The following is a 26,610-nucleotide window of genomic DNA, read 5'->3' as shown; positions in this document are numbered from 1 at the left end:
GATTTGACTTTAATAGTCTAGATTAGCTGCCTAAGTCAACAGTCACTGAAATAACATTGTTTTCTTATCTTTATCTACACTTGTGGCCTATCAGTGACCTTTGTCACTTCTCTTGCTGTCCCTCCCTCTGTATTTCACCTCTATGGATGACTGCCAGTTCCTAATCTTTTTCCTAGCCCCATCTTCCATTAGGACTGGTTTTTATCCAAAATGTACCGACTTGAAATGGAAACTTTTTTTGATAGCTTTCTCTTTGACTTTTAGTTTCAGCTCCTGCTCACTCAGGCCTGCTATGTAACCTGTACTTATTTACCCTTACTGTGTTTTCCCTTCTTGGCTAAAAGGAACCAAGTTACTTTCTCTGTGGTCACTGAGTGGTGAGGTTATTTTGGGCCATGAGGGCTGGGTGCAGGGTTAGGCTGGGGAGGTAGCTGAAATAAGTTTCATGGCTGAAGCTCATCTTTGGTTTTCAACTCTCATAGGCCTTGCAATCTAATTCTCATTAGGAATAGAATTAATGTGTGTACCTAACATGTCATCTGGTTGTTTACTATTTGAAACAACTGAAACACATCAATGCTTCTGGAGGGATAGTATTTCGTTTTACTCTTGGTTCCACATTTTACAAATTACATTCCCTGCATTTTTAATTAAGTAAAAGGGCTGAGAAAGGTCACTTTTCTTCCTTTATATTTAAAAAACAAACCAACTCTAAGTCTGTTAAGTTTCAGATACAAAAATCATCCTGAAATTACCATGACATAACTAAAAACAATTCTGCCAGAATTAAGGACAGAGAGGAAAACCTATAACTATCAGGAAGCACAAATGTTTATCTGAAACAACAGGTAACCTTGGGAAGGTATCAACTATGAATTTTAGAACCAAAGAACTTTGGATATAAGGAGGAAGTGTGTGCATGGCTAATAGACAAGGCAGAGAAAAGCAGCTATTAATCCAGAGTAGCAAGTCTACCCAATCAGTGAGCAAACTGAGAGGTCCACCAGACATTAATTTTAATGAGGTTACTCAAGATTTCCCCTCTCTTCAAGCATTCCAGGAATCAGATGGAGGAAGATAGGGTAACATCATCTTTATCAAATATTTGCAAACATTATATAGATAGCTGGAAAAGCCTGTGCATGGTGAATGGAAGAGATATCACATAAAACTGAATAACTGAGTCTCATAATATTTAGGTCTTGAATGAAGTTAGGCCTTGATCTGCTTCCAGCCAGTTGATCTCTTAATTATGTAGGCTGTGCCACAAGTTTTTGGTTCTGTTTTATAGTTTTCTTCTCTGCATTCCTCTAGATTTAATATATTCTTGATTTGTTTTACAGATCACTGCTTTTCCTCCAGAATAAGCCAATGTGGATAAGGGAGACCAAAGGAAATTAATTATATACCAATAAGAAAAGTCTTACTTAAACCTCGTGTGTAATAAATGTTCAAATAAGTTGGTTGTAAGGTTTTGGTGTACAATTTCAAGATATTTTCACAGAACATATTGCTCCCCAGTCAGGGTTAAAGTGAAACGTTCCATGGGGATAATGCAGAGGATGATATTCTTTCAGGAAAAAGAGTATTAAGCTTTCCTCTACTAGGCATCTTCCCTCAGGCACTGAGATTGCAGCCATCCAACAAATGGGGAAGGGCAGAAAGAGGAGCCTTCAAAAGTCGCAAATATACTTCAATAGCTACTTTTTAGCAAGTGTGGCAATGAGATCTTTCCATTCTCCCCTCTTCTTTGTGATGTATGCAGGGGTGAGTAGCTGCAGCAGTGATTCTGTCTGTTGCCTAAAGAAGTTCTGACACAAGGCCTCAGTGTTACATATCACGTACATCCCACAGTCATAGCTGTTTTGTTGGGCAGGGGCTTTCTCTTCCACAAAGGCCAGTTTGTCTCCTTTTCTGCCTAAGAAAGCCTCCAGTTTCTCTGCTACCTGCTTTGCGTGAACTGAGTTGCTCCTGCTATGGGAATCATAATGAAAAAAGCTATTTTTATCTTGGAGGTACACCAATAAACTCCAGTGGGTTCCTCCAGCTGCCTGGTTGGAGTTATCATTGATGGCTAAAAATACAACTCTCTTGTGGGGGAGGTCCAGAGGTTCAAGGAACATGGCAATCTCTGCTGGGTTGCTAGTGCACTTGATGAACTGGGTGACTTCAGGGCTGATGAAACTGACGTGATCAGAGCAGTCATGAAACTGACTGTTGGCAAAGTACTCAAACGCAAACCCAATAATATGGTCATTGAGCCAGCTTGGCGGATCCAATAGTGAGACATCTGATTGCCGCAGTAGACTGTCCATGTAACTCAAGACTACGGGGTCCATCTTGTACTGACGAGGGCTGCTCAGAAATTCCAGAAGCTGAACAAGAGCCAGAAGACAATATTATTGTCAATAAATACCTGACTGTAAAATGCGGCTGGAAAATAGTAGTTACTTTTATAGGGTTGTGGTAAAAAAAATACACAGTTGACCCTTGGACAAGGTGGGTTTGATCTGTGCAGATCTACTTACACATAGATTTTCTTCTGCCTCTGCCACCCCTGAGACAGCAAGACCAATTGCTCCTTTTCCTCCTCCTCTTCAGCCTACTCAACATGATGAAGAGGAGGATGAAGATCTTTATGACGATCCATTTCCACTTAATGAATAGTAAATATATTTTCTTTTCTTTATGATTTTCTTAATATTTTCCCCTAGCTTACTTTTTCGTGACAATGCAGTTTATAATACATTAAAAAACATGTGTTAACTGGCTATGTTATTGGTAAGGCTATGTTATTGGTAAGGTAACGTGTTAATTGGCTATGTTATTGGTAAGGTTATTTGTAAATGTATATAATACATTTACAAAACGTGTTAATTGGCTATGTTATTGGTAAGGTATATATTATGCAGTATATAATACATTTACAAAACATGTATTAATTGGCTATGTTATTGTTAATTGGCTATGTTATTGGTAGTAAAGTTTTTTTTTTTTTTTTTTTTTTTGAGACGGAGTCACACTCTGTCGCCCAGATTGGAGTGCAGTGGCACGATCTCAGCTCACTGCAACCTCTGCCTCCTGTGTTGAAGCGATTCTTTTGACTCAACCTCCCGAGTAGCTGGGATTACAGGCATGTGCCACCACGCCCGGCTAATTTTTTTTTTGTATTTTTAGTAGAGACAGGGTTTCGCCATATCAGCCAGGCTGGTCTCGAATTCCTGACCTCGTGATCCGCCCGCCTCAGCCTCCCAAAGTGCTGGAATTACAGGTGTGAGCCACCGCACCTGGCGTATTTTTTTAGGGAGTCAAATCCTGCACCTAGGCTGGGTGCTGTGGCTCACGCCTGAAATCCCAGCACTTTGGGAGGCCAAGGTGGGCAGATCACTTGAGGTCAGGAGTTTGAGACCAGCCTGGCCAAAATGGTGAAACCCCATCTCTACTAAAAATACAAAAATTAACCGGGCGTGGTGGGGCATGCCTGTAATCCCAGCTACTCGAGAGGCTGAGGTGGGAGAACTGCTTGAACCTGGAAGGTGGAGGTTGCAGTGAGCTGAGATCATGCCATTGCGCTCCAGCCTGGGCAACAGAGCAAGACTCCATCTCAAAAAAAAAAAAAAAAAGTTATACCTAGAATTTTGACTGCATACGGGGGTTGGCACTCCTAGCCCCTGTGTTGTTCAAGGGTCAACTGTAACTATAAGAAATTCTAGCTTATGTGCTACATGTAAACAATTAGTTAGAATGAGAACTGGAAACTTGCCATGTACACAGTAAGCATGAATTTTAAATATCCTCTTGAAGCACAGAGATTGATTAAAATTATAGCTAATGTTTTACCAAACACCATACCATTAACTGTATTATTTGGCTCCTTAATGAATATGCATAATGATAACAAACTATTTTTATATTAAAGATGAATTCAAAGAATCTAAAAAGTTACTAATTTCCAAGGGAAATACTTTCCATTTCAATATTAATTTTCTTTTTCTTTTTTTTTTTGAGATGGAGTCTCGCACTGTTACCCAGGCTGGAGTGCAGTGGCGCAATCCTGGCTCACTGCAAACTCCGCTTCCCGGGTTCACGCCATTGTCCTGCCTCAGCCTCCCAAGTAGCTGGGACTACAGGTGCCCGCCACAACACCCGGCTAATTCTTTGTATTTTTAGTAGAGACGGGGTTTCACTGTGTTAGCCAGGATGGTCTCGATCTCCTGACCTCGTGATCCACCCACCTCGGCCACCCAAAGTGCTGGGATTACAGACGTGAGCCACCGCGCCTGGCCTCAACATTAATTTTCAAAAGATAAGATAAAATATTGCTTCCTCCTTCCATAATGGAACGTGACAGTGATTACGGTAGTAGTTAAAAGGAACTGTAATTTTAAAAACAGAGAATCATGAGACTAATACAAATGAAATTCATTCCTGATTCTGCCCTGCTATGAGCATGAGTGATATAACATGTGTTTGCCTGTTTCATAGCTTTAGCTTCAAGGGGTATGATAAAGATGAAGTAATGTTTACAATATAAGTTAGAACTTCTTTTGACTTCTTTTAAAAGGTAGTATGGGATAAGATTCTGGAAACCTGGGTCTAGTCCTAGTTTTACCACTGATTTGCTGGTATCATCTTGAGCAGTCATTTAAATGACTTTGTCCTTGTTTTTCTAAAAAGGTATACGCCTTTTTTACAGATGGCATATAAAATCATTTAATCATTTTTGTATGCCATCTGTAAAAAAGGCATATACCCACCTTACATACCCTAGAGAGTTGTAGAGAAGACCAAATAATTTTACTTGGAAGTACTAAAAGAGTTTAAAAAGTTGTACAATAATATTTATCAATTAGATGACATTAGTAAGATAATCAGAAAATCCAGATTGAGCTCCAAACCAATCAAAGAAAATGAGGTTTGAAAACAAATATCCATTCACATTATCTTGTCTAAATAAAAGAATGACTAATTTAGAGGAGAAGCAAGACAAGTTGTGTGATGAAATTAATATGCTTGTGACCACCCAAAGTGAGACAAGTCTGATGGGTGTAGAATATTTGAGCCTAACAGACTCAAGAGAGTTAACAGAGAGTTAGCTGTTATGCACTGACCTGGAAGCACGACAATATTGCTGAAAATCACACAGCAATAAACTGTCACATGCAGATTGAGAGTGCAAAACAAAGCATATTATAAGAAAACAGTAATAATGCTGTAAAAGACAAGACTAGAATTATGACATCAATTTAATCAATTCTGACCATTAGACCAGTTATTTTACCACTTGTCTACACTATTAAGCAATAATTTTTGTTATATAACCATTTTCGTGTAACAAAACGCTGCAAAAACCTATATGAAAAATCAATACACCCCTCAAGAAAAAAAGCCAAAGTAAATGAAGGGGCATCCAACATGGTTTTATGTAGACACAGTATGTCATAATCTGACTACTTGAGAAACAACATAAGGCTACTTATGAGAAAAAAGAAAAAATATATAATAAGATGGCATGAATTAGGATCTTCTTAAGAAAAAAGGACTAGTGGAGGGACATAAACTGGAGCCAAGAATGAAGTTAATGAGGCACAGAGCACATTTGTTATGGGTGGGCCACAAATTTGGCTCTAAGCTTTTCGGCATCTGACCAGACAAAGGTAAACATTCACAATGTCCATAAGACAAAAACAAAGCAATTGCTCAGGAGAGGTAAAATAATTCTTTGTATTATGGTCGGATAGTTTTTTCTCAAGAGATTTTCATAAAAGACATGGTGCATCATAACAAATAGTGCCTCACAGTATCCTTACAACAGATGAAACAGACAGGATTGTTTCCTATAATAATCTGTACTATCTAGCCTTATGGCAAATGGGCACAGATCAATCAAACGAAAGCAATTTGACAGAGTTTAGGTAATCAGCTTGTCGATGTGACTTGATGTAAGAGTTTAAAATATAAAGGCAGAATGACTGCTCCCTGGCTACAGCATCTGTCTCCCATGTCTTCAATAAACACTGCATACTTGTGAGTGCCAGGTCATATAGCTTGGCAAAAACCCGGAGACCTACTCTCTACACTGCCTGCTGAAATCACACCCAGTCTTCAACACCAACCCAACTAGGGAAAGGAACCTACAAGAAGACTGCCTCAACAGTCAGTCATCTCTCACCTTGAAGGGAATGTCCACAAGCTGGGCTAAGATTTTCTTCAGAAATAGTTTTTGTGTTTTGCCTGTTTGATTTTTAAAATACCAAGCACATAGACAAAATGTTAATCAAGGCCTTAATTCTGTTCCATACAGCATGACAGCAAGTTTAACTCCAAAAATTCTAATGCAAATAGAACTCAACTAGCCTTTAGCCAAACCCACCCTTTGCCAAAAATAACTCTAAACTTCGTATTTGAAGACTTAAATTTTAGATTCAATTCTGTTACTCATTGGCTGTGTGATCATAAATAAATTACTAAATTTCCTTAACTCTCACTTTCCTTTTCTGTAAAGTGAAAATATTTTCTATTTTTATTTTTTATAGTCCAGAGTTTTTTTTCTAACACCTACCAGCAGCCCAGGCTTCTTTCTATTATTTCTCACAAAGTGTGCTTCTCTGAGGCTGGGCATGGTGGCTCACACCTGTAATCCCAGTACTTTGGGAGGATGAGGTGGGTGGATCACTTGAGGCCAGGAGTTCGAGACCAGCCTGACCAACATGGTGAAACCTCGTCTCTACTAAAAATACAAAAATTAGCCAGACGTGGTGGTGGGTGCCTGTAATCCCAACTACTCGGGAGGCTGAGGCGGGAGAATCGCTTGAACACGGGAGGCAGAGGTTGCAGTGAGCTGAGATTGCGCCATTGCACTCCAGCCTGGGCGACAGAGCGAGACTCTGTCTCAAAAACAAACAAAAAACAAACAAAAAAGTGTGCTTCTCTGGGTGGAGCAGGCTGGTGCTTCAGGGTGAACCCAGGCTCCTTTCTCTTTGGCTTCCTTCTTTTTCTGATCATTTTCCTTTACGATTTCAGGAAGCTATCTCTGTTCTCAGAGTGCTTAATGCACTCAATATGCACGTTAATTCTCTTGGCAAGAATCTTGCCCTTGTTTGTTTTCAACAATGCCAACATCATGCTGGGTATCACTGTAAACTCTTCCAGTTTTGCCATGGTAACACTTCTGGGGCATTCCTTTTTGAACAGTATCCATTCCCTTGATGTCTACGATATCATATTTCTTATAGATTCGCATATACATGGCCAAAGGAACAACTCCATGTTTTTTCCAAGGCCTAGAGAACATATACTGGATGCCTCTCCTCTTTCCCTTTGTGTTAGTCATTTGGCGAATTACTGGAAGATGGCATTTTGGGCCAAAAGGCAGTATTTTTAATTTTTATATTAAAGACAGGGTTTCGCTCTGTTGCTCAGGCTGGAGCACAGTGGCGCAATCATAGCTTGGAGCCGCCTCAAACTCCTAGGTTCAAGCAAGTTTCCTGCTTCTGCCTCCAGAGTAGCTAGGACTGCAGGTGCGTACCACCATGCCTGGCTAATTTTTAAATTTTTGTAGAGACAGGGTCTCACTTTGTTGCCCAGGCTGGTTTCAAACTCCTGAGCTCAAGTTATCCTCCTGCCTCTGCCCCACTAAATGCTAGGATTACAGGTGTGAGCCACCGTGCCCAGCTTAAAGTGAGAATAAGAATATATGACCTTTATCATGTGGTATTTGTCAATATAAAATAAAGAAACATACATAACTAGGATTTTACAATACAACATAAGGCCAAAGCAGGCAAATTGCCTGAGCTTAGGAGTTCAAGACCAGCCCGGGCAACATGGTGAAACTCTGTCTCTACTAAAATACAAAAAATTAGCCGGGCATGGTGGGTGCCTGTAGTCCCAGCCACTAGGGAGACTGAGGCACAAGAACAGCTTGAACCCAGGAGGCAGAGGTTGCAGTGAGCCTAGATAGCGCCACTGCACTCCAGCCTGGGTGACAGAGCGAGACTCCATCCAAAAAAACAAAACCCCCAAAACAAATAAACAAAAAAAGACAAAGTGTTTCTAGGTATCTATTATGGCATCAGGAAATTTATAACCCAATGACTGATAACTGTAATGTATTTTCATTTAACAAATGTTTACTGAGTGTTCTCCTTTGTGTCAGGGGGTGGCAATATAGAGTGAGAATGAAACAGTTTCTACCCTTACTGAGCTTAAACCTATTTTGTTATAATGAACACGTACTGCATATACCATTATTTTAGTCAGTAAATACCTACTGAGCACCTAATATTAGATGCTATGGGAGATACAAAGATGTATAAGGTGGCTTCTAGTCAATGAGATAAGAAATCCATAAGAGGCACAAACAGAATGTATGGGAATTCATGAGAGAATAATCATTCCCGGCTAACGGGATGAAAAGGAATGAGTGCTCAGATCAGAAATGGCTTTGAGGAAAGTGGCATAAAAGTGGGCTCTTGAAGGACAGGTGGAGTTGGATGCATGTGGAAGACAGAGAGGCAAAGAAAGTGCTTTCAAATGTGGAGAGAATCCTGAATAGTCTAGCGTGCTAGAATGAAGTGGGAGTAGTAGAGGTGCAGGCAAATATTAGAGGATTCTTAGAAGCTAAGTGGTGACAGACTGAATTCCAGTGAAGGAGTTTGAAATTTATACTGGAGGAAGTGGGAGCCATTAATGGCCAGGTCAATGCTTTGGGAAGATAATAATTCAGCTATAATATATAGAACTAATTGGTAAGGGAAAAATAGAAAGCAGAGATCAATTAGATTTTTTTTTTTTTTTTTTGAGGTGAGTCTCACTCTGTCGCCCAGGCTGGGGGTGCAGTGGCGCAATCTTGGCTCACTGCAACCTCTGCCTCTCGGGTTCAAGCGATTCTCCCGTCTCAGCCTCCCGCGTAGCTGGGATTACAGGTGCCTGGCACCATGCCTGGCTAATTTTTGTATTTTTAGTAGAGACGGGGTTTCACCATGTTGGCCAGGCTGGTCTTGAATTCCTGACCTCAGGTGATCCGCCCGCCTCGCCCTCCCAAAGTGCTTGGATTACAGGCATGAGCCACTGTGCCCAGCCCAATTAGATTTTTATTGCAAGTAAAGGTAGGAGGTAATGACCTAAAGCAGGAGAAATGATAGTAGGAATGTGGAGGAATAGATATTGTAGACAGAGAATCAATAAGACTCAATAAGTGATCAGAGGAGGGTAGATAAAAAAGAATTATGAGGCTGGGAGGCAGAATGAGCCGAGACCTCGCCACTGCCCTCCAGCCTGGGGGAATAGAGTGAGACTCTGTTTAAAAAAAAAAAAAAAAAGAATTATGAAATGGTCTGAAGGTTTCAGTTGGGGGTGAGTGAGAGGATGATAATAACATTATCAATGGGGTGGGAGAAAAGGAGATGGAAGGGGACCTAGCAAAAAACCAAGAGCCATCTATAATCATTTAGGAATATTTCTTTTCTATGTAGTGAGCACTGTGCCTGGCATATCTGAAGTGCAATAAATGTTTGCCAGATGAATGAAATATTTTTAAAGGGAAGTCAGAAAATTTAGATTACGGGAAAAAAAGAAATAAGGCCACTTAAGATTTCTGTATTCTTTGTAATATCCTTATTCTTTGGTTTTATGCTTTGCCTGTTATCCTTTATTGTTCTGCTGTTAATAGTAAATTCGTTTAGAGTTAAAAGGATCTGTGTACTTGGTCTTGGTGGATGGTAAGCAAGACTAGGGGAAGGGCAAGAAAGGTGAGTCAACTGGGGAGCCAATGACCTCCTTATAGTTCTATTTGTAAAATCTTACCAAACACATAGTTCTATGTTTTAGAGCTAGGAAGTCTTGGGTCTAGGCTCTGACCTTGCCACTTACTATTTAAGTGATCGTGGGCAAGTTATTCATCCTCTTTCTGGGCCTCATTTTCCTCATCTGTAAGATGAGGTAGTAATAACATAATCACAGGTTGTTACACAAATTAAAAACATGAGTGAAAACACTCAGCACCTTGTTTGATCTACAGTAGGCTCTCAAAAAAACTTAGTTTCCTTCCCTGTTCCCTATGTTTGAGGTGGCAATAATGGACCCCAAAGATTTCTTGAAAATAAAGCACTTGTCTCTTTATATAAAGCCACAAAGTTATCAAAGATGGAACTAGCCATGGCATGACTCTGCTCTTGTGCTTTATCTTTGGCATAAGGAGAGAGAATGCTAAGTCCAGGGAAAATTGTTCTCTCAATCTGAGTGAAGCAATGATGTTAATGTGTTGTCAGTATACACAAACCCTGTCATTACAGGGGTTAGTTTATTGTATCTTCCAAATTCTGTAACTAAATGAAGCTAATATTGAATTCATAAGTGTAGAACACTTCCTTAACAAAGGTTTAATTTTAATAGGAGGAGATTACTTCTTATTAATCCTAAAATCCTTAAGATGCATACCACTTGAATATTTGTTATAAAAAACAAGGTAATTAAATAAAAAGTAATAAAAACCAACTTGAAGGGAAAATTCACAATTCAATAGGAGCCATTCTGATGGCTTGCTGATACAAGGGAAGAAGCTGCTGGTTCAGTAGAAAAAATATTAGTTAGGGAGTCAGACCTGGGATTCAGTTCAGATCTACAATTAACCAGTTGTTTGACTCTGGAAAAGTCACTTAACCTATGAATTTCAGCTTCATCATCTGTAAACTGAGTGGTCTGGACCAGGTAAACAGTGGTTCTAGCCAGGGAAGCATATTAGAATCATCTATGAGATTTAAAAAAATTATTTTAAGAGATGAGGTCTTGCTGTGTCGCCCATGCTGGAGTGCAGTGGTGTGATTATAGCTCACTGCATCCTTGAACTCTTGGGCTCAAGGCCATCCTTCTGCCTCAGCCTCTTGAGTAGCTGGGACTATAGGCATGCACCACCATGCCCACCTATCTGTGGGGATTTTAAAGAGCATACACCTGGGATAGGATCTGGGCGTCTGCATTTTTAAGATATTTCCAAGTTATTCTGATGTCTAAGTTTCCACTAGCTCTTTTCTAAGTTTCCACTAGCTCTATATTCTATGATTCTAAGCTGTCATCTCTGCCAATTTTTAAATTCTGTCATCCTGTTTATAAAAATCCTGCCGGGCGCAGTGGCTCACACCTGTAATCCCAGCACTTTGGGAGGCTGAGGCAGGCGGATCACCTGAGGTCGGGAGTTCGAGACTGGCCTGACCAACATGGAGAAACCCTGTCTCTATTAAAAATACAAAATTAGCTGGGCATGGTGGCGCATGCCTGTAATTGCAGCTACTTGGGAGGCTGAGGCAGGAGAATTGCTTGAACCTGGGAGGCGGAGGTTGCGGTGAGCCGAGATCACGCCATTGCACTCCAGCCTGGGGAACAAGGGCGAAACTCCATCTCAAAAAAAAAAAAAAAAAAAAAAATCCTAAAACATTCTAGTTTTCTAGTCCAAAGGTCAGCAAATTACAGCTTGCAGGCGAAATCTGGCCCACTGCCTGCTTCTATAAATAAAGTTTTATTGGACAAAGTCATGTTCATTTGTTCACATACTGTTTATGGCTACTTTTGACCTCTAAGGACAGAGTAGTCTGCAAAGTCTAAAATATTTACTATTTGGCCTTTTAGAGAAAAAGTTTGCCAATCCCTATTCTAGATCACTGTTATGTAATCTATAAATTTCCAGGTTGAATTAATTTTAAGAACTTTTACAATTCTAATAAAGCACTGGGGATATTTATTAAACTATCTTAAAGGCAGTTTCCAGATAGATTGACTTTTCTTTTTTCTTTTGAGATGGCATTTCGCTCTTCTTGCTCAGGCTGGAGTGCAATGGCGCGATCTCAGCTCACTGTAACCTCTGCCTCCCAGGTTCAAGCGATTCTCCTGCCTCAGCCTCCTGAGTAGCTGGGATTACAGGTGCCTACCACAATGCTTGGCTAATTTTTTGTATTGTTTTTAGTAGAGACGGGGTTTCAACATGTTGGCCAGGCTGGTCGCGAACTCCTGACCTCAGGTGATCCACCACCTTGGCCTCCCAAAATGCTGGGATTACAGGTGTGAGCTATGGCGCCTGGCCAGATTAACTTTTAACTGGAGGTGTTACTGCTGTTTCAGTCTGGATTTTTTTTTTTTCTTTTTTTTGAGACTGGGTCTCACTCTGTCACCCAGGCTGGAATGCAGTGGTGCAATCACGGCCACTGCAGCCTCGACCTCCTGGGCTCAAGTGATCCTCCTGCCTTAGCCTCCTAAGTAGCTGGGACCACAGGTGCCTGCCACCACACCTGGCTAATTAAAAAAAAAAAAAAATGTGGCCAGACGCAGTGGCTCATGCCTGTAATCCCAGCACTTTGGGAGGCCGAGGTGGGCGGATCACCTGAGGTCAGGAGTTTGACACCAGCCTGACCAACATGGAGAAACCCAGTCTCTACTAAAAAAAATAAAAAATACAAAATTAGCCGGGTGTGGTGGTGCATGCCTGTAATCCCAGCTACTCGGGAGGCTGAGGCAGGAGAATCACTTGAACCCAGGAGGCGGAGGCTGCAGTGAGCCGAAATGGCACCATTGCACTCCAGCCTGGGCAACAACAGCGAAACTGTCTCAAAAAAAAAAAAAAATTTGTAGAGATGAGGTCTCATTATGCTGCCCAGGCAGTCTTGAACTCCTTGGCTCCAGTGATCCTCCTGTCTAGCCCTCCCAAAGTGCTGGGTTGATAGGCGTGAGCTACCTCACCTGGACTCAATCTGGATTTTTAATGAATGGAAATGCTTAAAAATACTAATTTACAATGGATATTAATGATAATTGTCTATTTTATAGATGTATAAGTATTTATTTTATGGGATTAAAATATGTATTAGAGTTTTAAATTAACAAGGATTTTATATGGCATACAGCAATTCTCAAAACTTCAGGGAAAATAAGCCTGTTGGCTATTGACTTAAGTAGTACTCCAGATAAATCTGTTTTACTGAAAACATACTATTCCAGAATTGTGACCTTTACTCATTTTTTTCTAATTATTCAGTAAGAGTTCCTTAAAAAAATAAAAAGAGAGAAACAGCCTCATTCAGGTATGTTTTTTAAAAACATTACAAAGTAAGTGCAGATTATAAAAGTCAGTTGTTTCTAAATGCAATTGCCTTCCTCACTCCCTTTGGCTACGATTTTAAGTTGTACCAAACTACAAATGCTCAGAGATGCATCTGTGCTTCTCTAAATGGATACATGCCCATGTGCCAGCAGATAGCAACAAAGAAAGTCCAAGAAACAAACACAAGTTAATCACAGGGCATCTTCCTAGAGCTTTAATTTGACCAACTTTAGGGGAAAGAGCTAAACCACTTAATCATTGACTTAAAACATTTAAATCAGCAACTAAAAATATTTTAATTATTAACATAAACTTGGGCATAAAATGCAAAATCAGCATGAAATTTAAAAATAAAATATGAGAATCTCACAGAACTTTTGCAACTGTGGCAGGCAATTTTTTCTGTTTCATTCAGTCTCCTCTGTTGGCTTGGATACTTCAGGGGAACAGTCTAATAATTACCTATAGCTGATGTGTTTATGACATAAACCTCAAATTCTTAGGAGCCAGATTCCCTAATAATAAAGGAATGAGCACAAGCTTATGCTTTAGCAGCTTAAATGTGTACAGGAGAGAAACATTTATTAAAGCAAATTTATTCATTTGGTTAAAATATATTTATTGGTGTCTTATGTGTCCCAATTTTGCCTGCCATAATCAGACTGAAAATTGAACCTGGTTACTATATAATGGATTACAGACATCATCCAAGAGTTAGTTTTTTTCTTTCTCTCTCTCTCCTCTCTGTTTTTTCTTCTTCCCCTCCCCTCCCTCTCTCCCCTCTCCCCTTTCCCTCTCTCTCTCTTTGAAAACGTCTCACTCTGTTGCCCAGGATGGAGTGCAGTGGTGCAATCATAGCTCACTGCAGCCTTTAACTGATGGGCTCAAGTGATCCTCCCACTTTGGCCTTCCAAGTAGCTATATGCACTATACGTGCATATCACCATGTCTGGCTAATTAATTTTTTTTTTTTTATAGAGGCAGGGTCTCACTATGTTGCCCAGGCTCATCCCAGAGTTTTCTATTGTCTTCACATTTCACATCCAATTGACAAGTCCTGTTGATTCTATAGCCTAAATGTTCTAAATCTGTCCAATGCTTTCCATCTTCACTACTATCACCTTAGTCAAATCTATCACCATTTCTTTCTTGACCTAGCCTAACAGGTCTCCTATTTCCACTACTGACTGTGCCAATAAATTCTCCATCAAAATAATTGTTTAAAAATTTAAATTAGGCCAGGTCTGTTCCCTGCTTAGGAGTCTCTAGTTGCTATCATACTCAGAAAAAAATGAAAATTCCCTACCCTAGCTTACAAAACCCTACATGAAAATGTGGCTTCAGCTATTTCTCCAACCTTATCTCCTATTATTTCCCTGCTTGCCCACTAAGACCCAGCCACAAAGACTTCCTTTTTACTCCTCAAATACACCAAGCTTTTTCCCTCCTGAGGGTGGTACTAGCTCTGCCTGGACCTTCTAGTAATTAGCTCCTTCTTTGGCCAGATCTTAGTTTAAATGCCACTAAGTCACAGAGGTCTCAGGGCAGCCAAAACAAAGAGGCCACCAGTTACTATCACTCTAATTTCAATTCCTTGAATAGCACTGATGACTACGTGATAGTTTTTTCATTTATTTGTTTATTGGTTCATATTCTTTTTTCCTCCCCCTGCCTCTTCTCTTTCCCTCTCCAAAACAAGAATGTAAGCTCTATGAAAATAAGACGACAAGGGGCCTTGTCTGCCTTGTTTGCCATTTTAACCCCAGGACCTAAAACAGTGCTTACCAGGCAGGTACTCAATAAATAATTGTAGAATAAATGAATAAGTAATTGAGTATACAGCTCAACATAATATAAATCAAGTTCGGCAGAGAAATGTTTACATTTAGAGTCTGGGAAGTGAAAGCGCCTTTACTATCACTTCTAATCTAATTTCCTACTCCATGCAAGAATTCTTCATTTCTGCTCTCAGAGAGAAAGGTGCAGAACCTTGACTTAAAACTAGGGGTGTGGTATTGGAGCAGAAGTAGATAAATCAATAGAATAAAAAAATCATATGTAGATTAGAAATTTTAAATATGATGATGGAGTCTTTACAAATCAATGAGAGAGTCTGTTCTCATAGTGTAGTAATAATCATGTTTGCCTGACAAATCAGGAGAAATTATGGATTATTCCAGTGTTTTCAGCGTGTTCACGTGTTCCACTGAACATTATGTTCCCATAGCAGTGCTGTCCAATAGCACTTCTTGTGACGGAAATTTTCCTTCTTTATTTTTTGAGATGGAGTCTCACTCCGTCGCCCCGGCTGGAGTGTAGTGGCGCAATCTCGGCTCACTGCAACCTCTGCTGCCTGGGTTCAAGCGATCCTCCTGCTTCAGCCTCCCGAGTAGCTGGGATTACAGGCGACTGCCACTGTGCCTGGCTAATTTTTGTAGTTTTTTAGTAGACACAGGGTTTCACCAGCTTGGCCAGGCTGGTCTTGAATTCCTGACCTCGTGATCCACCCACCTCGGCTTCTCAGCGTGCTGGGATTACAGGCATCAGCCACTGTGCCTGGCCCGGAAATTTTCTTTTATCTGCAAAATGTTCAATACAGTAGCCACTAGCCCCTTGTGGCTATTGAGTTCTTGAAATATGGTCAGTGTGACTGAAGAACTGAGTAATTTTAATTAACTAAAATTTAAATAGCCACATGTGGCTAGTGCTAGTATACTGGACAGCTCAGTTCCACAGGCTTTCAAAGGTATTTCCTGAAATACCTATGAAGTGAGATTACATGGTTAAAAAAAATAGCTCACACCTGTAATCCCAGCACTTTGGGAGGCTAAGGCAGGCAGATCACCTGAGGTCAGGAGCTTGAGACCCGCCTGGCCAATATGGCAAAACCCCATCTCTACTGAAAATACAAAACAAGTTGGATATGGTGGTGCGTGCTTGTAATCTCAGTTACTTGGCAGGTAGAGGCAGGAGAATCGCTTGAACCTGGGAGGCAGAGGTTGCAGTGAGCCGAGATCACCCCACTGCACTACAGCCTGGGCGACAGAGTGAGACTCCATCTCAAAAAAATAAATAAATAAAATAAATAAATAAAGAAAAAAGAAAAAAGATTACATGGTTAATTAAATTAGGAAATGCTAACTCCTAATGCACACACACACACTAGAGGCTAACGAGAGTTTGGCGATAAAAAATTTTAACTTTCTTTCGTATGATCTTTTCCCAAACTTATTTAACCACGAAATAGTCTTTCTATTTTTTGGAGGAATATCTATCAGTACTTTATTATCTGTATATTGAAGTATGGGATATGCTTGCTGGATTTTTTAATAAGTAGCATTGGCACAACTTGTTAATTATTTGATTAAAAAAGTAAAGAGTTTCACCTCATACCTTACATCAAATTATATTTTAGATAGAATACAAATTTAAATGTTAAAAAGTAAAAAAAAATTGTTAGAAAATATTAGTTAATACACTTACATGACTAGTCAATAAACACATGAAAAGACACTGGACATCAGAGTAGTAATCAAATAAATGTAAGTTAAAATAAAATTTCATTTTTTTACCTGTCAAGTTAGCAAAGATGAAGAAAACTAATAATAATTAGCATTGCTGAGAGATTATGGGAAATGAGTAAATGATGCCTCATTTTGATAGGACTGTCATACATGCAAGCTTTTTCAAGGGTAATTTGCCATTATATTGGAATTCTTAAGAAATTTATATATGTAGGTATTATACTTTAAGAAATTTATCTTAAGGAAGACATTAACAATGTGTGCAAAAATTCAACAAGATAGTCACCATGGCAGTATTTGTAACAGAAAAACTGGAAACAATCTGGAGTTCAAAAAAGGACTGGTAAATTAAACAACAGGTTTTCCACATGATGGAATAGTTTTCAGCCATTAAATATAATATTGTCAATACAAATTTATTAACAGAAAAATGTTCATAATATGCTTTGATATAAACATCTGTATATGATAAAAATATACAGAAAAATAATCAAGAACGATATCCATCAAGTGTAAATATCATTTTAAGAAATAGGATTAATACTTTTTTGCCTTTTTCCTTCTACCTTTTGATATTGTGCTTTAATTTTTCCCCTTTTTTTAATAATGAACACATAATTAGTAAATACAGTGATTTCCATATTGAAGAGGAAGAAAAGATGTACCAGTTCCCACTCTTATAATGACATAAAATATTTCCATTTTTTCAACTTCTGAGTCTTACTTCTGTCCTCTGGATAAAACAGGTAAATCTAATCTCTTTTCCATAAATGTTCAAACACAAATATTTAAAAATAATTTGATGTTTACTAAAATTAGAAGATTATGTCCAACTTCTAATGTCTGATTCGACTTGCACTTTCACAAAAAGAATCACATCCAAGACCAAATATGCTTTTTATGGCAAAAATATTCTCAGGAAGGAAGTTCATGGCTTTTTTTTGGGGTTTCAATTTCCCCCCAATTAAACGTTTCCTTTTAAAACTAAGCCTAAGCCATCTGGAGATCTGTATAATGTGGCATGTAAGAATGACCATCAAGATTTATTATATAACCCTCTTGAGCACACAGATTAGATTTTACTCATCCTTCTAACTTCAGTGCCTGACAAGCTAGAGTTTTAATAAATAAATATTTTTCCTGAGTGAGCAAAATACAGAAGTGAAACATATCTTGAAAAACTCAGGAAAACACAACACAGTTATAAATATAAGAAATATTCTCAATTTTATAAATGAGCTATGAATTTAAACAACATTCCTGTAACATCAATATTTCAGAGAGGAATTCAGCTCTCAAAGTACGAAACCTACTTGGTGTGATGATGATGCTTGGTAACTCTATTGCTATAAATTCCACTTTATTCTGTCTGGGGCCAAGGAGATAAAACAGGTGACTTTTTAGGATTTCATCTAACACCAAGGCTCTCCATTTATTGCTCTGTAACTAGGCACAGCTATCAATGGCTAAGATGTCATTGACCATGAAAATAATTTTATTCCTGGTCTACCATTTCTACCTCAAGAGTTCCATTTGTAGGCTGGGTGCGGTGGCTTATGCCTGTAATCCCAGCACTTCGGGAGGCCAAGGCGGGTGGATCACCTGAGGTCGGGAGTTCTAGATCAGCCTGACCAACATGGAGAAACCCTGTCTCTACTAAAAATACAAAATTAGCCAGGCGTGGTAGTGTACAACTGTAATCCTAGCTACTCGGGAGGCTGAGGCAGGAGAATCGCTTGAACCCAGGAGGTGGCGGTTGTGGTGAGCCAAGAGCACGCCACTGCACTCCAGCCTGGGGAACAAGAGCAAAACTCCATCACAAAAAAAAAAAAAAAGTTCCATTTGTAATTGTGTCACAGTTTTTGTCCTCAATATAAACCTGGTGTATACCAAGTTTTTCTTGTGGTGACTTTGTTTTGCTTCAAATTTTCTGAGAAATGACTTTACACAATTGCAAACTTTGAAATGACTAGGAGTGAGGGTCAGGTGTGGAGAGGCCATTAGAATTAATAAGACGTCTGTGTAAGATAGTATTTTATAAAGGTGTAGACAGAACTTTATTTTAGTACATGTGGTAAGGAGTGGTTAAGCTAAAGCCATGATTTACCTCATTTCACAGATAATCACTGTGGTCAGCACATGGCAGCTCTATGCAAACACACTATTTGAAAGAACACAAAAAAGCTATGATCTTTTAATCTCATTTGTTCTAAGGATTTCAAATCCTGGCAAGTTATTTTTTTCATAGATAGTTAAGAGGTAAATTGTCATTACAAATTGCTCATTAGTGGGTTTCAAAAATGTGCCTGGCACATAGTAGAGGTTCAATAAATATCTAATGAATGAATGAGTAATGAATCACATGACTTTGAGAGTTTTATTCATTGGCCATCAGGGAAAGCAAGCCTAAGGTTTTCAAACAATAATACAGATGCTCAAAATAGTAACTATAGTTGGGACAAATTTTTTGGGATCAAGACAATGATCCAGTGCTTTTATAAGTTGATTGTGGAGTAAGCCATTTAATTGGGAGCCAGAGAAAGGAACTTTCAGAAATTTTCTGTAAGTAATAAAAATTATTAAAAAGCCTCATAAAGGTATTATTTCTGATTTCAGATAGACCTACTCCTCCTCCTCCCGCAAAAGGTGTCAGATAGCTGAACCTCAAGTTCTGCATAAACTTGATTCTTCCTATCACCACCCAAATGGCCTCCAATTATTTGATGGACAGAAAGTCAATATAGGCTAGTCATGTTGAAGAAGGTGGTAATGGTGGCCTCTCTGAGAACCCAGTTCTGGAAGTTAATTTTATAGGACTCATTTGGATCAGTAATACCTAAACCCCAAATTCAATTGTTTAGAATACATTTAAAAAGTACATACTTTGGGTACTAGCTGGATTTGAGCAGTAAGTTTTTATAGTCCGGTATTGATCAGTTTCAAAGGAGATGGGTTGCCTGGGCCTTGAGGACTTTCCATTCTTTTGCTAATGTGTTTAAACTAAATTTCTTTCCCATCCAAGAAGTTTAAGGAATTGGCAAAAAGAGAGGAGTTCTGACTTTTAAAAGTCAGAAATGTAGGACTCACAGGTATAGACAGGTATATAGACAGTACATAACTTTGGGTACTAGCTGGATTTGAGCAGTGAGTTTTTATAGTCCGGTATTGATCAGTTTCAAAGGAGATGGGTTGCCTGGGCCTTGAGGACTTCCCATTCTTTTGCTAATGTGTTTAAACTAAACTTCTTTCCCATCCAAGAAGTTTAAGGAATTGGCAAAAAGAGAGGAGTTCTGACTTTTAAAAGACAGAAATGTAGGACTCACAGGTATAGACAGGTTCTGACTTTTAAAAGTCAGAAATGTAGGACTCACAGGTATAGACGGAATTTGACTGAGGAAGGCCTTGGCAAGATCTGTGAACTTATGGTAAGGCCATTGCTTTATTAGAAGTACTAACAATATCATTTATAATACAAAAGACTGGGCTAGCCTCTTGACCACATAAAGTTAACTGACTCCCACACTGGGGTATATATTCCTGTTGACAGGTATGCCATTTATTCCAATGTATGTTACTCTAGACTGGTCAGCACATTGTGGAAATAAAGGAATTTAGCAGACTCTAGAGATCACCTCAAGATTTTTTTTGGAGACAGGCTCTCTGTCACTCAGGCTGGAGTGCAGTGGCATGAACACTGCAGCCTCAACCTCCTGGGTTCATGTAATCCTCCTGCTTCAGTCTCCCGTGTAGATGGGACCACAGGCAGGCACCACTATGTCTGGCTAATTTTCTTTTTTTTTTTTGGAGAGACACGGTCTCACTTTGTTGCCCAGGCTGGTCTTGAACTCCTGGGCTCAAGTGATCCTCCTGCCTCAGCCTCCCCAAGTGCTGGGATTACAGGCCTGAGCCACTGCACCTGGCCCAAGATTCCATTTTTCAAAAATTAATTGACTTATTGTTCTAGTCTCTTCATTCCTATCTTCTCTTTTGATAATCTAACCTGCACATTATTCTAGATTTTCAAACAGAACTCTAATCACATTATTCTACTCCAAAAATTTTAACAGCCCTCCATTGTCTACCAAAGTAACTACAAATTACAGCCTGGCATTCAATGATTTCCACAAAAATAGCCCCAATCTACCTTTCCTGATTTATTTTCTGGTATTGTTCTCACAGACATATACACCCACAAGCTCAGTCCCTCTGCAGGCCCTGGTTATTAGGAAACAGTGGGATAGTACTGGTTGCTGCCCCAGAGCCAGCCTCTCATCCCAGCAGAGAGGTTGGGAAGTGACACTGCTTCATCATTTTTCTGAAACACAGATTTGATGTCGTGCTCTTGCTTAAAACCATTATACTGAGATATTTTTAAACTTAGGATCCATAGACCAGGATGTGGCTAGAATATCAGGGTTCTGTGAACTTAGACTGGGAAAACAATTGCATCTTTGTTTTCAATAATCAGTAGCTGAAATTTAGCATTTCTTCAATAAGTGTGGACCACAAACTACAATATTAGCACTCTCTTTTTTACCAATAGAAATCTGATATTTTCACATCACATTAAAGTTGCTGCAGGCATTTCACAATATAATTTATAGTCATCACTACTTAGAAATTATATAATTAGACCTGCTGCCAGATTTTATTTAATGCATAAAGTGCATATATATCACACATTTGTTTTAATATTTTAAAAACTTAACAAAGTTAGTTTCCTTTATATTACTGCGTATTCTATTTTATATATTTAAGAACATTTTTCTGAGACTGAATCTATAAGCTGGACTGCCAACAAGGTCCACTGGGTAAAAGAGGTTAAGAACCTTTTTTGTACTTATTAATTACTTCTAGTAATATAATCTAAACTCTTCACCATGGAATTCAAGGCTCCTCATAATCTGTTCACACCCACTTTATCATCTTCATCTCTGTCCCACCTCTACTCTCCATACTATGCTCTAGCCATACTAGACAACAATAACTCGTTCTTATCTGGGTCTGATAGACAGGTTTTTGGATTAACCCTAGTTAATAGAGAGCAGCCATACACTGTCTTGGTCTTTACCTCATACAGCTTCTCTGCCTGCCAAGTGAATTCTTTGTTTAAAGGCCTGCTTTCCCTAATACGGTAATTTTCCATCCTAATTGAGCTGTATTTTAAATATCTTTATATCTCATTACTAACTTAAATGATAAATAATAGAAAAAGATTCTAAATTGGCAAGGCACTGTATGTAGTAATCTCTATGAGAGTGGATGTTGGTCTTTGCATCTCATAAATTGGCTTAGCTCTGGATGTTGGTCTCTGCATCTCATAAATTGGCTTAGCTCTGATCATTTTGGGGACAGAAGTGGGGATGGCCTTTGAGCTGTAAGGCTGGAGACAACAGCTGACCAATCCTGGACGGAAGGGAACGGGAGAGCAAAGAGACAAGTAACTAATTTGGACCTGATAAACACTGAGGAATGAACAGTGCTGAAGAGAAAGGCAAGAGTGGCTCCTTCTCGCATTTCCCAGACCAGTTATTCCAAACATAACGCCGCTCAAGTTTCTCATTCCATCTCCAAGCCTCTCTGTAGTTAAATGACCTCCATCTTTTTTTTCTGGGGGTGGGGGACGGAGTCTCGCTCTGTCACCCAGGCTGGAGTGCAGTGGCGCGATCTTGACTCACTGCAAGCTCCGCCTTCCGGGTTCATGCCATTCTCCTGCCTTGGCCTCCCGAGTAGCTGGGACTACAGGCGCCTGCTACCACGCCCGGCTAATTTTTTGTATATTTAGTAGAGACGAGGTTTCACCATGTTGGCCTGGATGGTCTCGATCTCTTGACCTCGTGATCCACCCGCCTCGGCCTCCCAAAGTGCTGGGATTACAGGCGTGAGCCACCGCGCCCGGCTAAATGACCTCCATCTTAATGTTACAGAGCCAACTGTCTCAACTTCCTTCTCTCTAGTTTAGTGAGTCTCAATCTTTAGCATTAGAGTCACCTGTGGAGCTTTAAAACAGTAATGACACCTGGCACAACCCAGAATTTAATTGGTCTAGAGTGGGGCAACAGTATTGGTTTTATTTAACAAAAAGTTTCCCAGGTGATTCAAATGCACATACAAGGTTGCGTTCCACTAGTGATCTTGATCTTATAAATTAGCCTCCCTCACCCTCGAAGAGGCCACTTCTCGGTTTCATGGTACGCTTTTGAGTCTTCTACCTAAACAGAAAACATTCCTGAGGGCCATATTCTCGTTCCTCATTTCTCTCACTTTATAACGATGCTTCTTTAAAGGGAAGTCTACACCAGTACGGTTTCCATCAGGTTTATTTTACTTCTTTTTTGACTCTTTCAGACCACCACTGTCACATGCTTTTGCGCCCGTTATTCTCTCTGCTTTTACCTCCTTTCGTATTTCTTTGACCAGGTACTGGATTACTAGTCTTTTAACACAGTCCTCTAAAAGTGACCCAAAAGTCATCCTGGAAAGGGCTTCCTCACGTTATCCTCCTACACAACCTGGGACCCCTCTTCTGTGCGCAGACAGCATCCCGTGCATTTTTCTCTATTGTCACTTTATTGTACTACCACTGCGGATTCTCTCACGGTCTCCTATATAAAAGCACTTCAAAAAGCTGACACCATTTCATTCGCCTCTGACATTCTGGAACCCAAGGCATGGAAACCACTCAGTGAAAAGTCTGAGGAATGAATGGAAACGGAGGTCGGGGCGGGGACAATGGAGGGGGCAGTGGGTGGAGAGAGCGTGCGTGTTTGAAAAGGGGCGGGGGCTATGACCGGCGGCACTGAGAATCCAGGTCCAGAATCGGGAGGGAGTACGGATACGCCAGAATCTGAGTGGGTGGGAGAGCGATCCACTGCCGGGACAAACTGAGACAAACCGAAGTGGGGAGGAGGCTTCTTACCTGCCTCGGGCCTCACCACCCCAACCAGCCTTCAGGCACCTCTGTATTGGCCGGAAAGCGACAGCTACGGTCGCAAACTCAGAGGTTTCTTCCCCCAACCTTGCGACATCCCTTTCCAGTACAGGGAGAATCTAAAGCTGAGTTCCCTGCTCTGCCGTAAGGTGAGGAAGAAAAATTTGGGCGGGGCCGCCTGGGGCGTTAGGAAATGGGGCGTGTCTGCGCAAGCGCACACTGTACTCTCCAGTGGCGTCACGTGCGGGGGCGGGACAGGGCGGGGCCGACCCGTGCTGGCAGTAGGGGGCGTGGGAGGTAAGTGCGCGCGCGCCTGCTCGCCTGCAGCCGGGGAGTCGCGCGGGGCGGGGCCGCGTGCGCGGGGTCGGGGGCGCGCGACCGAAGCAGACAAGGGACGCGGCGGCGGTTGGCTGTGTCTGTTGAGAGAGTACAGGACAGCCAGGACCGCGAGAGGCGGCGGCAGAGGCAGTAGTTGCACCGGCAGAGGCGGCCGCTGGCAGCGGTTGAGGCGGCGGTCCAACGCGTGCTCTCTGGGCGGGGTGCGGGGGGGGATGTGCCTGCTCAGGCCGGGCGGAGTCTCTCTGACAGGGCGGGGGATGCGCCGCGGCCGCTCGCCCGGACCCTGAGGCTGCTGGGCCCACCCTCCCGGAACCGTCCGACCCTCGGTGGCCTCGGCCTCTTCTGCCATCTCCGGTCCGACCCTGGGGCGGAGGGTGGAAGGCAGCTTCCGTCGAAGAGGAGGGGGCTGCGGTGGCCACCGCGGCGGAGCCCGAGGTAAGACCCGCCCAACCGCCCAGCGGCCCTGCAGCCCGTCCTGGCCCACGTCTCAGCATTGCTATTTGGCTCCGGTCGGGCCGCCCCGCCCCGTCCCAGCGGAGACGCCCCGCGAGCGGGTCTGCGCCGAGCCTCCCAAACACCAGATCACGGGCCCGGATCCCCAGTAGACCCCACTCCCCGTATCTTCCATTGGCCGGGCACCATTCCGGCCCTCCAGCCTCCCCGGAGATTCTGTCACGGTCCCCCCAACCCAGCAGACCCCATTAGTACCCCTCAGAGTCCCCTAGGACTCTTAATGGAGCTTCTAGACTCCGTTACATCCTCCCTTGGGCTGACCTGATTACAGTTCTCAGGCAAAGTCTCGACCGCCCTCTAACCCATTGCGTCCCCCATCTGCCCCTCGCCCTACCCTTCTTAGTAGACCCCCTCCCAGCTCGCTCATCACCAAGCCGACTAGCACTAACCCTAGCCATCACGGCTTTCAGATAGCCGCTGTCATGGTGTTCTTACTCCCGGTAGATGTGGTGTCAGTCCCTCTAGACACCGTCACAGACTTTGGCTTCTCTCCCACCACCGACTGTAGCCTCTCTCAACAGACCTCTCCTCAAGCAAACCTTGTTATCTTTCTCCTCAGTCGCGATCCTTTCTTTGGTTGAAAGGGCTTTGCCATGAAATCCTGAGGGAATATTTGCTTAGCCTAGTGTATTCCCTCCATTGTGACTTAAGGGGACCGACCGAGACCCATGTTTGGAGGGGTTGGGCTGAAAAAAGCGGGAGGCAGAGTGAAGTTGTGGAAGCATGGGGCCAGTTGTGTGTGTGCCATTATAAGGCCACAGAGCCTGCACCTCGTCTTGGCTGTTCTGTGTAGAACGTGTGAGGTTGTCCAGCACTCACGTTTTAGGGACCTCTGTAAGGATTAAATCACGTTGCACTAGTGGATATAACTATGTCGTCTTGTAGTATTACTTCACCTCCTTGTCGATTGCTGCAGATACTAGAACTGTTTCTTATTTTTATTTTTAAAGGATACTAGGGGACTTTTTTTGGATTCACTGTTTTTGGATTTGCTAGAAAAATAAGATTTGTAGCATTCCTTAATCCCTGAATGCTTCGATGTCGGTTTAATAATAAACTTCTGTTGCCTGGTGCTGCTGTCTTGCTTCTCCAAGAAGCAAGTACAGAAATCATACAGTGTTCACTGAGGTCATTACCAACAACAGCCTTCTCAATAGCAGTAAAATGTTGAATAAAATGTTTGTAGAAGTTGAGCTCCTGAGTTGTCAAGAAAGAAACGTAATGTTGCATCAAATGATCAGTACGTAATTTTAATATTGGTATAAAGATGAAATATAAAGAGGTCTTTGTAGTCATACACACACACAGTAAAAAATGTTAAAGTAACAGAAGGAGAAAATCACATTAAAATTATAGATAATAACTAGACGTAAAAGCCAAAAGTTTCGGAAGAGTAATGTAAAAACTTTCTGTTCCGCCTTCACTCTCCAGCCACCCATTTTTCCTCTTTAGAGGCAACCACTATTTCCAGCTTCATGTGTATCCTTTCTGTGATATTTCCAGTACATAAACCTACACATTTATATTTTTAAGACACTATACACAAATGGTTGCATACTTTACATTCTATACATAGCCTGTTTTTTTCACTTAATACTACATCCTAGAGGTCATTTATTAACAATACATATGGAAGTGCCTCATTTACTGGCTGGATAGTATTCCATTTTTGTGGACTGGAGGTTATTTTTGGTGTTTTGCTTTTACCAACAATGTTATATGCTTTTCTTTTAAATGTGTCTGATGTTATATGTATGTTTAAATAATTTTGTGAGTTGAAAAAAATTCCTGATGATTCTTTTATGTTGAACCTACGGAAAGGATGTAACTAAATTTCTCATTGAACCTCTGAGCTTCCACAGTGTGACTAGCTGTGATGATGATTATAATATTTATTAAATTATTGAAGGATTTTAAAGCAGGGGACTGGAATGATCAGATTTGCATCTTAAAAAAGTCATTCCGGCTGCAGTGAATTGAAGAGTAGAATAAGACTAAAGGCCAGGAATATTAGGGTTATCCAGGCAAATGGTGAGACTGGATCTGAACTTGGATATTCGGAGTTGAGTTGGTGATTTTATTGTATTTGGGGTTGGGGAGAAGTTGCATACAGGATAAAATCTAGGTTTCTGGCTTGTGCCTTTCACTGAGGTGGGGATTCCCATGAAGGAGTGGGATTTTGTTTTTATTTTGTCAAGGAGGAAGGATAGAGG

At 41.0% G+C, this 26,610-nt stretch overlaps 2 protein-coding genes across 30 annotated transcripts in view; one reads left to right on the top strand and one right to left on the bottom strand.

The window, feature by feature from the left end:
- Window positions 1–580: 580 nt before the first annotated feature.
- SENP8 (SUMO peptidase family member, NEDD8 specific) lies at window positions 581–23,622 on the bottom strand. Its single transcript, XM_523114.9, has 2 exons — window positions 23,534–23,622; window positions 581–2,375 (listed from the first exon to the last, which is right to left on the bottom strand). The coding sequence occupies exon 2, from the start codon at window positions 2,337–2,339 to the stop codon at window positions 1,701–1,703; it is 639 nt and encodes a 212-aa protein (XP_523114.1). The 5' UTR covers window positions 2,340–2,375; window positions 23,534–23,622; the 3' UTR covers window positions 581–1,700.
- The window catches only part of MYO9A (myosin IXA), a 297,950-nt gene continuing 294,717 nt past the window's right edge, over window positions 23,378–26,610 (top strand). For 12 of the 29 annotated variants that reach the window (XM_054667770.2, XM_054667760.2, XM_063795229.1 and 9 more), the window contains exon 1: window positions 23,838–24,319. The gene's annotated coding sequence lies outside the window, so the exon portion shown is untranslated. Of the gene's footprint in view, window positions 23,695–23,766; window positions 24,320–26,610 lie in introns of those variants that run through there. The other 17 variants (XM_054667764.2, XM_063795228.1, XM_054667752.2 and 14 more) reach the window with 9 other exon arrangements.

Source organism: Pan troglodytes, chromosome 16, assembly GCF_028858775.2.
Source record: "Pan troglodytes isolate AG18354 chromosome 16, NHGRI_mPanTro3-v2.0_pri, whole genome shotgun sequence".
NCBI lineage: Eukaryota > Metazoa > Chordata > Mammalia > Primates > Hominidae > Pan > Pan troglodytes.
Note: the sequence above shows the minus strand (reverse complement) of the source record. Positions and strands in the feature narration are given on the sequence as shown.